The sequence below is a fragment of the Labrus bergylta genome, chromosome 4 (assembly GCF_963930695.1).
Source record: "Labrus bergylta chromosome 4, fLabBer1.1, whole genome shotgun sequence".
Classification (NCBI taxonomy): Eukaryota; Metazoa; Chordata; class Actinopteri; order Labriformes; family Labridae; genus Labrus; species Labrus bergylta.
Genome location: NC_089198.1, coordinates 11,052,281 through 11,065,228, shown reverse-complemented (window position 1 = coordinate 11,065,228; position 12,948 = coordinate 11,052,281). Strand labels below are relative to the sequence as shown.

The 12,948-nt window shown below is 38.9% G+C and overlaps 2 protein-coding genes across 5 annotated transcripts in view; one reads left to right on the top strand and one right to left on the bottom strand.

Moving 5' to 3' along the window:
* The first annotated feature begins 1,615 nt into the window (after nucleotides 1–1,615).
* Nucleotides 1,616–11,160, top strand: LOC109999888 (plexin domain-containing protein 2-like). The gene is made up of 13 exons (XM_029281427.2): nucleotides 1,616–1,888; nucleotides 3,810–4,036; nucleotides 5,269–5,412; nucleotides 6,066–6,135; nucleotides 6,433–6,555; nucleotides 6,687–6,805; nucleotides 6,885–6,984; nucleotides 7,088–7,183; nucleotides 7,459–7,540; nucleotides 8,546–8,606; nucleotides 8,707–8,932; nucleotides 10,166–10,323; nucleotides 10,694–11,160. Exons 1-13 carry the CDS (start codon nucleotides 1,768–1,770, stop codon nucleotides 10,901–10,903), a joined length of 1,737 nt encoding a protein of 578 aa, XP_029137260.2. The 5' UTR covers nucleotides 1,616–1,767; the 3' UTR covers nucleotides 10,904–11,160.
* A 364-nt stretch (nucleotides 11,161–11,524) lies between these two features.
* The window catches only part of LOC109999884 (cingulin), a 33,698-nt gene continuing 32,274 nt past the window's right edge, over nucleotides 11,525–12,948 (bottom strand). For all 4 annotated transcript variants that reach the window (XM_020655034.3, XM_065953714.1, XM_065953715.1 and 1 more), the window contains one exon: nucleotides 11,525–12,666. In XM_020655034.3, coding sequence (XP_020510690.2) covers nucleotides 12,653–12,666 — 14 coding nt within the window. In that variant the 3' untranslated portion in view covers nucleotides 11,525–12,652. The remainder of the gene's footprint in view (nucleotides 12,667–12,948) is intronic.

The following is a 12,948-nucleotide window of genomic DNA, read 5'->3' as shown; positions in this document are numbered from 1 at the left end:
GAGGGGAGGAGTCAGCCAGCCGTCCAGGCGATGTAAACAAACTGAAGATAGGACTCTGAAAACTCTGAAAGCATCACAGACAGTGGGACTCTGGTGTTACACCCATTGTAGACAGATGACTCACAGAGTTATTTTCAGAGGATATACTTGATTTATATTATATTTAAGTGTGAAAAATCGCATATAAAGCCTTTAAAGTTCTTTTAAGGTTTTTAATTTTCACGCATTAACATAAACAGAACACTGTTTCCTTTTTCAAATAAATAAGACTCCTCGGTTCCCACGCAGTTATATTTCAAACATTCACAGAGTGGGCCATTGTCATCATCGTGTTATATATACATTATATTTAATATATTTACATATACTTATTTAGATAAAAATTAACAAGCTTTATTTAAATTGGTTAAGGCTCAAAAAATATGAAGAAAGGAGAATAAAAATAAATACTTACCACCTGAATAAACACAGAGAAAAAGAACACAATTAATAATCAAGCATTAAAAAGTCAAAAGGTCCCAGGGTGATTATTATTTTTCAGGTCTACTGTTTACGATACGATACGATATGATATAATATACTCAAAGTGCTGCCAAACATTCAGCTTCTTCCTTTAAAACCAATAAATAAAACAATAGAAAAACACATCCACACATTAACACATTAACATACATAGTAAAATTCTCAGGATGACTGTTTCTGTTTTGATTTCTTTTGACAGAAACAGAAGACATTGTGTAGTAGCCTATCAGAATGGTGGGTGGCATAGATCAACTCTAACTTTCTCAAAAAGTACACAGTAAAAGTACTTCATAGTACCTGTGCATGTAGTCTAAGAAGTATTAAGTCCAACCATATCAGAGTCATGGTGTACTTACGGAAGAAAATGTTTTAACCAGACATCAAAGTCAGAAAAAAAAGACTCTGTAACATGACATATAAGGGACTTTGATGGTGGATTTCTCAAAAAGTACACAGTAAAAGTACTCCATAGTACCCGTGCATGTAGTCTAAGAAGTGTTAGGTATAGTCATATCAGAATCATTGTGTACTCATGGAAGAATTGTTTTTTACAAGACATCAAATTGATAAAAAAAGACTCATTATAGTGATTTATAAGGGACTTTGACAGTGGATTACTCAAAAAGAACACATTGTAAAAGTACTCCATAGTACTGGTGCATGTAGTCTAAGAAGTATTTAGTCCAACCATATCAGAATCATTGTGTACTCATGGAAGAACATATTTTTTTATATTTTTTTCCCAGGAAAACAGTTTTTCTTTTTGTTGTGAACACCTTATTTTGAAAAAGTTATCGCAGACTCGCAGTATTATTCTCAAACTAATTTCACCGACCTCCGAAGCTATTCCCTGAACAGTAGTTTGTTTGCTCCAGTTTCATACACGTGTACCAGTTTTATGGTAAGACTGGAAAAGGAGATTAATAACGGGTCAAATTCGCTCTCTCTGTCTGTTACTGCTGCTCGCTCTGCAGTCCGGAGCATTTACCGTAAAGATCAGAATACGTGGGCACTTCAAATTTAGGGGCGGCTCACTTCACCATGTAAAAGCGAGGAGCGGCTGGCTTCACCGCAGTGCATCTTCAGAGTCACCACAGTCCGCTGCTCATAGAGGTCAGTGTGAACTAGTCCAGCTCAAAGGACGACTCCTACAGTACTGATGAAAGTAGGGACTACAGCTCGCTGTCTAACTCAGCAAAAGAAATGTTCTCCTGATGAGGTTGACCCAAGTCTCGAAGCTTGAAGATGTGCCATGAACTAAGAGGAAGGATGGCGATCACTCTGACCAAGACATTTAACCTGATCACAGGACTGCTTATTGTTTTCCAGTTTCACCTGAGCTTCACGAAGCAGAAGTCAGTCTATGGTAAGTCATCAAAAAAAACACACCTTTTTCTTCTTTTAGGACCCTGACTTAAGTGGGTCAGATGTTATTTAGAAAAACTGAATTACTCATTACATTTGTACAGTTTATATTGTAAATGCTACATATAATCTTATAAATGTGTTTACTGTTTTTATTTGATCACTTGAATTACTTTAATACTTCAGTGTTATGTTTCAATACAGCAAGCTAACCAACCTCCTATCTTATCCACATGTATTAGGACAAAAAAACTTAAATTTTAATATAACACATTAATATAAGCCGACTTCAAGTGTTTGTAAATTGTCTGTGTTTTTTAATTATCATATTTTATGCATATTATTATTTGAAAAACGTATTATTTTTTCTGTAGTAATGATTTTTTAAACAGAATTTCCGAATAATATTATTTAAAGTAAAAAAACAGTTTGCAAAGCTTCAACAGAAATTGATTTATATTAAACAGTATATGATTACTCTGACTCTGAAGTAGGTGTAATAAATCACAGTTTTATTCCTTATCCTGACATCACAATCGAAATAAACAAATCTTAACAGTGTATTTTTGCAGGAAATAAAAAACAAAGACTGAGTTCAACTTCAGTGGCGATTCTAGAGGCGGTCAGGGCCCCAGGTGAAATTCAATGTGGGCACCCTTCAACCAGCGCTCTCCATTCGACGGATCATTCCTCTTCATTTTTCTTTGTTGACTTCCTTTGACATATTTTGGATTACACGGCAATAATGCATGCAACGCTTAGCAGGGCAATACGGTTTAGTGCTGTCAGATGGGGGGGGGGGGGGGGGAGGTTTCCTACAGTAGTTGCAAAATGTGCACATTTGAGGCCACTGCTTTGGTTTAAGTTTGTGAGCCCTCAACCGCCCCCTACTCATTTTTACCAGCAACACTGCTCTGTTGTGTTGACACCTGCACATCAACCTCAGATGATGTAGACACTGCCCACGTCACACTGCCCACGTCACACTGCCTCACAGGTGGAGCGCTTACCAGAGCTGCCATGTGACTGAAATATAAACACAACACCCACTGCTGCCCGGCCTCACATGCCGGGTGCTTGAGCTGCTGGTGTGAAAAATGTGAAGCATGCTTTCACCCTCCGCTGTGAAGAGGAAAGTTAGGCTCACTGTTGTCACAGGAAGCGTAGGATGACGGGGTGACCACGCATGTTGGCCACATGGTGCACTCTGGGAAATTGTTTATGTCTTGATGCTTGCAAAAGTTTGGAGGTTTGATTTCAAATTTTAATAACCCTAAGACATATGATCTGATCCTAATATTGCACAATTAGAATTTATACTATGGCCATTTTTTAAAGTTATTAAATGTTCATACTGGCTGAAATATTCAACCTTAATGTTTTTTATGCAGAATTATTTAATGTATTGGAAATGTTCTTAAAGCCAAATGCATCATTTTATACAGACTTTAACCAAAATGTTGTTTATTTATGACTTTATAACTACAAAAAAATCAAATTAAACTTCAGTGGGGTGGAATATTTGAAATGTCAAGGGAAGAGCTATAATCTGATAATATAAGCAAATATTAGGATAATCTTAATTTTAATAAATGTGACAGTTCCAGGTTTAAAATGTAAGAATTGTCTGCTTCTTTTGGTCTTAGAGGGTAAGTAAAAATATATATAACCGTGTCTTAAGTAGTAGAAAAAAAAGACGTGAAGACATCTAGCCGTGCTGCTGGATGAGATGTGTGTTGGTGTTTTGTTACCCATTTTATTTTATATTTTATATTTTAAAAGGTTTAGATAAGACTCAACTTTCTATGATCATTTCACTACTTTTATTTCATGCAGGTGTCCGGCTCTTTACCGTCTCAAACTGCAAAAGTGAGTGATGAAAACCTCTTTTATTCACACACTCGGTCTCTCTGATTCCTCAGGACTCTACCTTCCTGACTCACAGAGCCTGGCTCCTCCAGAGAGAAGGTCTTATGTGACCACAGAGAACAACCAGACCAGCGACAGGAGGTGGGCGTCCAGGCCCAGGTCTGGAGCTCCTGGCTGGGCCACGCATAAGAAGGGCCTCTACAGAGACCAGCACAAACCAGATAAGTCCGATCCAGACCTGCTCATGGAGGAGAGACACGACAACTCTACACAGATTGTGGTAAGGATTTGTTGTTAAGAAGACGACTGAAGGTCCAAACTAAACATAACATCATAGGGACCTCACTTTAAAAACATGTGTAGTTAGTCTTCAAATAGGATGAAATCTTGAGGTCTTTTTGTAAAGCAGTCCCAATGTGGTATATAAAAATGGACAACACATCTCCACTTCCAAAAGGGAGGCCAAAATACCTCTACGACATGAGCTGACACATTGCGCTGGTGACGTCATTTAGAACTGGAGTTGCAAAGTAGACTGCCACGGTATTGACGTCCCGACCATTCTTTCATTTACTCAAAAAATACATTTAACGTACTGAATAACGAGAGAAGATCCTTCAGGTAGTCAGAGTCCACAGCAGAAAGGATTCACGGAAGACCTGAAACACTTCACAAAAAATCTTCTGCCATATATATATCACCATTAATACAAACAAAATTAGAAATTGAAGTGACAGATAAATGAAATGTATTTTTAAGTCCATCAATTAATATTTAAATTAAACACTCTTGACTTTTGCACATGAACACATGGCAATAGCGTTGTTAAAACAATATAACGTTCATCCCTAATTCATGGTTACCGCTATGTAAATGGCTCTTTTGTCAGGCTTTGCTAAATTCCTGTCATTGGTCCTCCTGCTGCATTTATTTACAGCATGAAAAAACTGAACTTCTCAAATCACTTAGGACATTAATCAGCACGACAGGAATTACGTTTAAAAACAAAAAACAAAACGTTTAACAAGAATTTATTTGATGTGTATTTTGATTTCATAGTTTGACCCATGTCCCATCTGTTTACATGGAGGAGGCGGAGCTTATGACATACTGCGTACTGCAGCCAGTCAGGAGGGGGAGCTCCAAATGTTTTGACTTCACTTTTGGGGTGCTGTCATGTCGTCCATCTATTAATACAGTCCATATGAGTAACAGTAATGACATTTGGACCATTTGATAAATCGTAGTAGAATTTAAAACATTTCAATTATAACTATAAAATATATAAAGAGAGTTTTTTATTATTAATTAATTTTTTTGTTGATTGTCTTGTTTACTGACTGTAAAGTGATTTGAGTGAGTGATGCATGTTCTTCCTTCTTTCAAAAATATGAATAACAGGTTCCTAACCTTTAATATTAAACAATATATTTAAAAAATGTAGTTCCACCTCTTTGTATTTATTTTTAAAATATGTATTCAAAGTAAATCCATCCCTTTATCTTTGGACAGGACATCGATCACGCCTACTACACATCTAAAATCTACGTCTCAGGTGAGGCGGCCAGTAAAGAGCTGTGGGTGAACGTGGATCAGATGAAAGAGGAGGAGTGGAAGGTCTTTGGCACTCTTTCCAGCACCCACAGACAAGCCGAGGTATCAAACCATTGTTTTGGGGGTGTTAGGTGGGGTTTGTTTCTAATGTATAAATCTAATGAAGAAATCGTGAAACAGACTGGAGATTATAACACTGTTTAATCGGCCGAGGTCAGACAACTTCATCAAACAAGCATGCTTCCAAATCACTTGACTGACAAAGTGCTGACAAAGTAAAAGTGTTCACAGTGCTGCTTATATTCTGTCAAAAAGGTGCAACCCACAAATTCCTTTCTATTTGGGTGCATCACCATAAACAATAAAGATGACATGACACTGATTTGTATACGTATCAGATGTAGACTCTCTGTCTAGCAAACAGTTGCTGACAACATATAGTTGGCTCCTCTCCATATGTAGATCTGCTACTACTTAGGTGCTTCGCTCATATACGGTTACAGCTTCAGACACCTAAAGGTAGGAGTGTTAACACGTGGTAGGCAGACTTAAATAATACATTTCACGAAGTTACCAAGATGAATGAATTTCATGAAAATTCGTACTAACAGGGGGTACTGAATGTTTTATGAAAATGAAATAAATCCAGTTAGAAGAAGGAGAAACAGGAATCTATTTTTAATGTTTTGTAGTCACTTGACAGTGTTTGTTGAAAATCTTCATCATACAATTAAAATTGTACTTTTCCTTTCCAGAGAGTGAGTCTTTCCTTTGACTTCCCTTTCTACGGCCATATGCTGAAAGAAATCACCGTGGCAACCGGAGGTGAGAGGAGGAATCACAGATTGTAAATAACGATGGATGACATGACGGAGCCCCGGAAGTGAAGCCCAAACATTTAGGAGGCGGAGCTTGTGACATATACTGCAGACAGTCAGCAGGGGGGGCGCTCCAAATGTTTTGGCTTCAGTTTTTGGGAGCTATGCCGTCCATCTTTTTATACAGTCTATGAATCCGTAAAGGAGGGAGTAGAATGCACGGGTGAAAATCACATTGTTGTCATCTCACTGCTCAGCATATAAATTACTAATAGCAGCCTCTGCATGTTTTTTAATCTCACAGGTTTTATTTATACGGGGGATATAATCCACACACTGCTCACAGCGACACAGTACATCGCCCCTCTGATGGCCAACTTTGACCCCAGTCTGTCCAAAAACTGCTCAGTGGTCTACTTTGACAATGGTAAGAGAGTCAGAGGAAGACATTTGCATGACCTCACTATGCTTCCTTTTATGGGTTAGGGTTTGTTTGTGAATCAGCTGTAGAATATTTACACTTAATGTGTGCATGTGTTGTTGTTGTTTACTGTGTAGGGACTGCATTGGTGGTTCAGTGGAACAAGATTCACGTCCAGGACAACATCAGTCTGGGATCTTTCACCTTCCAGGCTGTTCTGCACAGCGACGGACGCATCGTCTTTGCATACAAAGAGGTGACAATTCTTCTCATCTTCTTGTTCTTCTGTTAAAAAAATGTGACATGATGCAGCTTTTTTTTTCTCCTCTTCCCAGATTCCTGTAGACATCAGTGAGATCAGCAGCGAGAATCATCCTGTCAAAGTGGGCTTGTCGGATGCTTTTGTGGTGCTTCATGAGATAGAGCAGATCCCCAGTGAGTGAGACATCTAAATCTTTATGGAAGATTTTTAAGTTACTAATTTAACTTGTTTTAAAAAACCTTCTAATTAATTAATATCCTGTCTTACATGCTGCAGATGTTCGGAGGAAAACCATCTTTGAGTATCACAAAGTCAACATCCTAAAGTCCAAAATCTCCAACTCCACAGCTGTGGAGATTTTCCCTCTCCCCAGTAAGTGAATTAATATTTAAGAGTAAGAAGAGAAGTGCTATAAAGATGGCAAGACATAGATTTGTAGAAATATTTCCACTTGTGTTCTGTAAGGATTGATCAATCGTCAAGAGGTTAATAGTGAATGACATCTGATGGTGAAAATGTGTCAGTAGTTTCATAAAAGCGTCACTGCTGTGGGACGGCCTGTAGAAATACATTCAGGTCAAATGTACAGAGGTCAAAGCGGTCTCCTCCTCCTCCTCACTCTTCTTCACGGGTTTCTTTGTTCCCAGCATGTCTGCAGTTCTCCACCTGTGGTGCATGTGTCACCTCTCACATCGGCTTCAACTGCAGCTGGTGCAGTCGGCTACAAAGGTAAAACTGGGAGGCATTGGGTGAACTTACACCACGGAGAAAGCTTTCACTTTCTCTACTTTTAGTTAAATACAGGAATATTTGATCTGAAACTGTTTTCAGAACTTTGATCATTTAATTGTTGCTGTTGTCATGTCTGATTTGTACTTAATAATATCGACTTTCTGTCACAAAATGTAAATCTATCTAGAACAATAATTTTTCATCTCATAATCACAAGTCTTAATCTTAAATGTTGACATTTTAATTTGGGCTTTTATCTCAATTTGAATGTTATCAACAAGTAATGCAGGTTATGAACACATTATAGTTTTTTTGATCAAAATTACGGGTTATCAGTCGTCTAATGATTCTGACTTTTAAATCTGAAGTTTTCAATTCATAATTAAGGCCATCGATGTCATAAACATGTATTAAGGCATCTAAATAGCGCACACATACCCCGTGCACAGTCTAAACACGTTCTCAGCTGCACAACGTTGCAGGATCATACCACGAAAATAAATCAAAAGTCTGTGGCTCACTGAAAATTTTATTGTAAAGATTCTTTAAAGATTTTTTTTATTGTAAAGATTCTTTAAAGATTTTTATTCGCTCACAATAAAAAGTAAAGTTATTATCAGTGTGCCACAGACTGTTGATGTATTAAGACATATTTATTCCTGTTTATCCCATAGTTTCTTACTTTTTGTACGTTCACTTTTTATGTAGACGTTTGACACTTTTCTCATAATTGTGACTTTTCCTCTCATGGTTTTGATTTTTAAGCTTTACCTTTTTTTTTTTTATCTCATAATACAATGTTTTATGAGAATACTTTTCATCTCACTATTTCAGCTTTTTGACACATCATGAGTATAATTTGTTTTAATCAATGTCAAAGTTTTCATCATGTTTTGCTCTTTGGTAAGAATGTGCTTCCGGAGTATCTTACATGTTTGTGAAGTCCTCCTTTAATGCCAGCTGTGTTTATTTCCATGTATTCATCTTTACTTTCTTTCTCAGGTGCTCCAGCGGCTTTGATCGTTTCCGGCAGGACTGGGTCGACCTCGGCTGCCCTGAGGAGGTTCTCTTTATTTCTGGCTTTATAAAAAACAAACGTTAGAACTCTCCTCCTCTTTGAGTCTGTCTTGCACAGAAGTGTTTACTGACGTTTGTCTCTCCAGAGAAAAGATCCCCAGTGTTTCCGACCGACAAACCTCACAAACGTTACATCTCCTCACCTCACTCATTCGACCACTCCGGCTACAACCACCACAGTGCAGCGGAGGACCTCCAGCGTGACCTCGACCCCCCACAGCAAGGCTCCCAGTGCCCCCAACCCCCCATCACACGGACGTATGAGCAGAATCAAATCCTCTCCTCAGACTCCTACCAGCAACCCTGCGGAAGGTAACCCGACAAAATCCTTTCAAATCTTCTGTTGGAACCTCAATGTGTATTCATCTCAAACTTCAGCGTGATCTTGAGCAGGTCGTCAGTACGGCTCATGAATCGATACGTGCTGTTGTTGAATCGGCTCCTCGCCTGTTAGTTGTGTGAAGTCTGACAGAGTCGGGGTCAAATGGTCAGCTATTTCCCAGCCCTCTGTGAGCTCATAGCTGAGTGTATACAGCGCCATGTTAAATACTGCATACTGTCCTCAGCTGCTGAAGGATGACTCAACGTATGTGCATCACTCTGGTTGGTCAAAATATGGGAGGGCTGTTAGCGCTTTTGTTAACCAGCTGAACTGTCCAAAAAGCAAAAAGCTTTGTTTCCAACTGGAGTTTGTTAAAAACATAAAGCTCTTCAAAGTTTAAGGATCAGAATATTTCATAATTTCGAAAGGAAAAGAGGACAGAGTTTGAGAATGGCTGAATCCCAAACTTTACACCTAAAGACTTTGAGTTGCATTACGGGCAGATGTGTGAGTACGTGTGGCTGACCTACTGTGAAAGCATTTGTGCAGACTTTCCTGTAGGACTTGCACAGAAATCATTTCTAACTGGTTGAATTGAATGAGGTGCTTGTCCAGACTCACTGAAAGGTAACACATTTTTTATTTATTGACGCAGTATGGAATAAAGTTTGGGGTAAAAAACTGAACAAAACAAAGGTTCATGATGTAAAAACTGCATGTTTATTTGTAAGTTACTACATGTAATTTCATCCTTTAGGGGTTATTGATTCCACATTTGTAAAAGTTGTTTGTGGACTAACAACGTCTTCAGGTGTTTGATAGTTTGCTCAAATCATTAATGTAAGTTCAGAGACTGATGGTTAAAACTTGAACTTAGTGATGTCACCCATTGAACCCTACTGAAGACAGATGATGAAGCCGAATGATGGTGATCGCCATATTTAACACGCTATCTCTACCTGACTTCAATTCTAGAAACAGACAAAGAGGTTGAGGCGGGCCTGTCAATCATATTTTTACATTAATATAACTCATACTGTCAGTAGTTGCCATGTCAATTTCTTGTCTAAACATACTTCTCTGTCAAATGGATTTACATCTGATGTGTGTGAAACTCAAGCCTCCATGTTTTTGTGGGATTACAGAGTGAGCTATTTAAAATCAACCCTGTGTCTTTGTGTCTGTATGACATCACTGAGTGTACCAACATCACCTCTGTACAGAAGGAGCCCGAGAGAGCAGAGGAGAGAGCGATGAACGTCTGCAGATGGGTCTACTTGCGGGCATCATCATGGCGATGGTCATCATCGCAGCAGCTGTCCTCACATCTGTTTACATGTACAACAACCCGACATCCAGCGCAAGTCTCTTCTTCATGGAGGTCAGTGACACTCGTGCCCTCAGTTCTTACCAATGTTTGGTTGTTAGACTGTATAAGACATGGTTGTGGTGTCAGTGGCGTCACCCGTTGGTTTCTGAAGAGGCATTATGAAGCCAAACTATGATGGTCGTCATTTTAAAAATGGTGACTCCAACTAACTTTAGGCTATTCAAAAAACATGCAAAGAGGTGGAGTTGTTCTCAATAAACATTTAAAAGGCTTGATTGAATTTGTTGATATGTATCCATCCCCAGTGGTGCAATTCAGCAGAGCACAAAGACAAATTATATTCTTTGTTTCAATAGTAAATAACTACTTGTTTTAATGGAGATTTGTGTGTTCACTATCTTTTGTTCATCCCCCCCTTCAGCGGCGGCCAACCCGTTGGCCAATCCTGAAGTTCAGGCGGGGCTCAGGTCACCCGTCATACTCCGAGGTTGAGTCTCCGGACAAAGACAGCACGGTGGTCATCGACCCCAAACAGTCTTTTGTCATGTCGGACAGAAGAGAGAGTGAACAGAAAGAAGGATTCATAGTTCCTGATCAGAGGGAGCGCTTTCTGATATCAGAGAGATCCTGACCAAAACTACTTTTCCCACAAAGCTTTGGGGCGGAGCTGGTTCTCTTTGGGACAACGCATTCCCTCCTTGAATGCTGTGACTTCTTGTTGTTCAGGTTCATTTCAAGGACAGAAGCTGAGCATTCAGAAGGGGAAAACACCGGACCCACGAGGAGATTATAACTACCGGTACATATTTTATTTACAGTTTGGCTTCATGTTTACAGTTTTGAGGTGAGCCATTGGACTGTTTTAAAGATGTTTCACATTCGCTCAGATCAGGTGTGTTTTTTTTTTCGAGTTTATCTGCGGAGCAAGACGGGATGTTGCTGCATGTTTGTGAAGAAGTCAGTTATTTTCCAGCCGTTTATGTGTTGTTCCCACACTTCTTCACAAGTAGGAATGTCATAGTCAGGTGTCACTTCCTCCTCATCTGAAAAATACAGACTAAATACCTCACCATTACACCCACCTTCATCCGGGATGCAAACAGGGCGTGCAGTGTTTCCTCTGCTGCTCATCTCAGAGAAAAACAGATTTTATGCAGAATGTGCGTCTTTACTTTCTGAATTTAATGACGACAAAGGCAGAAAACGTGTTAACTGATGATAGCTGTACAGACATCACAAACATCCACAGCCATTGAAAACACAGGTCTATTTATTTTAGACATGAGACAGTTCAAATCTTCTAACATATTTAATTGTTCCCACATATATGTCGTGTGTACATTTATCATATAACAGTACAAACAGGTCTACTGTGGGTGTTATTCAGAAGCTGTGCTGCTGATAATTACTGTTACACTCACTAATAACCATTGATATGATATTATTCATCAGCAAGTTCATTGGATTACTACAGTCGTTAAAAAGAGGTCTATAAAAATATTATAATTAAAGCATTTAACAAGATTAATCGTACACAAGCTGTATAATGTAACAATTTATCTCAAGGTGTTAAAGGCTTTTTATGCGATTTTTTTTGACCCAGCAGATGTCGCCCTTGAGCACCAGCATGAAACCAAAACAACTTGCGGTGCATTGTTGTGTTAGCATGCTAATGCTAGCGATCTTTATTACGCTTGTATCTTCACACTGCATGTAAATTTACCTGAAATGAGCGTGATCTAGAAACACAGTTAAGCAGTGAGTACAGTATGTTATTCTTCTTTTCTCTAGTCCCTCAATTAAACAACTTTTATACACGAGGGGAGGAGTCAGCCGGCCGTCCCGGCGATGTAAACAAACTGAAGATAGGACTCTGAAAACTCTGAAAGCATCACAGACAGTGGGACTCTGGTGTTACACCCATTGTAGACAGTCATGACTCACAGAGTTATTTTCAGAGGATATACTTGATTTCTATTACATTTAAGTGTGAAAAATCGCATATAAAGCCTTTAAACTCTGTGTACTGATTTTCTTGTTCTTACATTTGAGGATCGTAACGTTTATTATCCTTTTATTTGATCAGTGAGGATAAATTTAAGAACGGTTTGCTAATCAATCTGATTATATCTACAAAACATTTAATTCAATGACCGAAAAATCAACAGTTTCCTGCACCGTGAGAGTGACACAGAGGACATCTAAACAGAATCCACAAACAGTAGTACTGTCCTGTGTCATTGTAGGCATGTTCAGTTTGACATTGTATTAAGGCAAGAGGTTTCTAAATGGATCACTTAAGACTGGCCTGTAGTCTGCTGGGCGAGACAGTCAAGGCACTGCTGTGGTGGAGGTTCTTTGACGATGTGTGGTCCATGGTTTAGGTTTCTTTATCTTGTGAGAGAAGAGAGTCAAACATCAGTCAAACAGAACTTTGTACTGCATTCATGTCAGCAGAATGTCAAGACAAACATTCAGAAAAACCAAATGAAAACAGTGTGAGGACATGATGAGGATACAGTTTTGCGTTGGGGAAGCACTTGACATAACCTTCACATGAGGGTCCTGTTTAAAGACCATTGACTGTATATAAAGACAGATGATACATCTCGCCCTCCCACTGTTGTGATGTGAAGCCAAAGTACCGCCTGTGATGGGTGCAGACCTAATGATGTC

What these genes read in the sequence shown, in the direction of transcription:
- LOC109999888 (XM_029281427.2), top strand. Translation starts at nt 1,768, where the DNA reads ATGTGCCATGAACTAAGAGGAAGGATGGCGATCACTCTGACCAAGACA. An exon ending in GAAGCAGAAGTCAGTCTATG is followed by an intron (nt 1,889 to 3,809) that starts GTAAGTCATCAA and finishes CTGATTCCTCAG; the next exon opens with GACTCTACCTTCCTGACTCA. An exon ending in ACCTCGGCTGCCCTGAGGAG is followed by an intron (nt 8,607 to 8,706) that starts GTTCTCTTTATT and finishes TTGTCTCTCCAG; the next exon opens with AGAAAAGATCCCCAGTGTTT.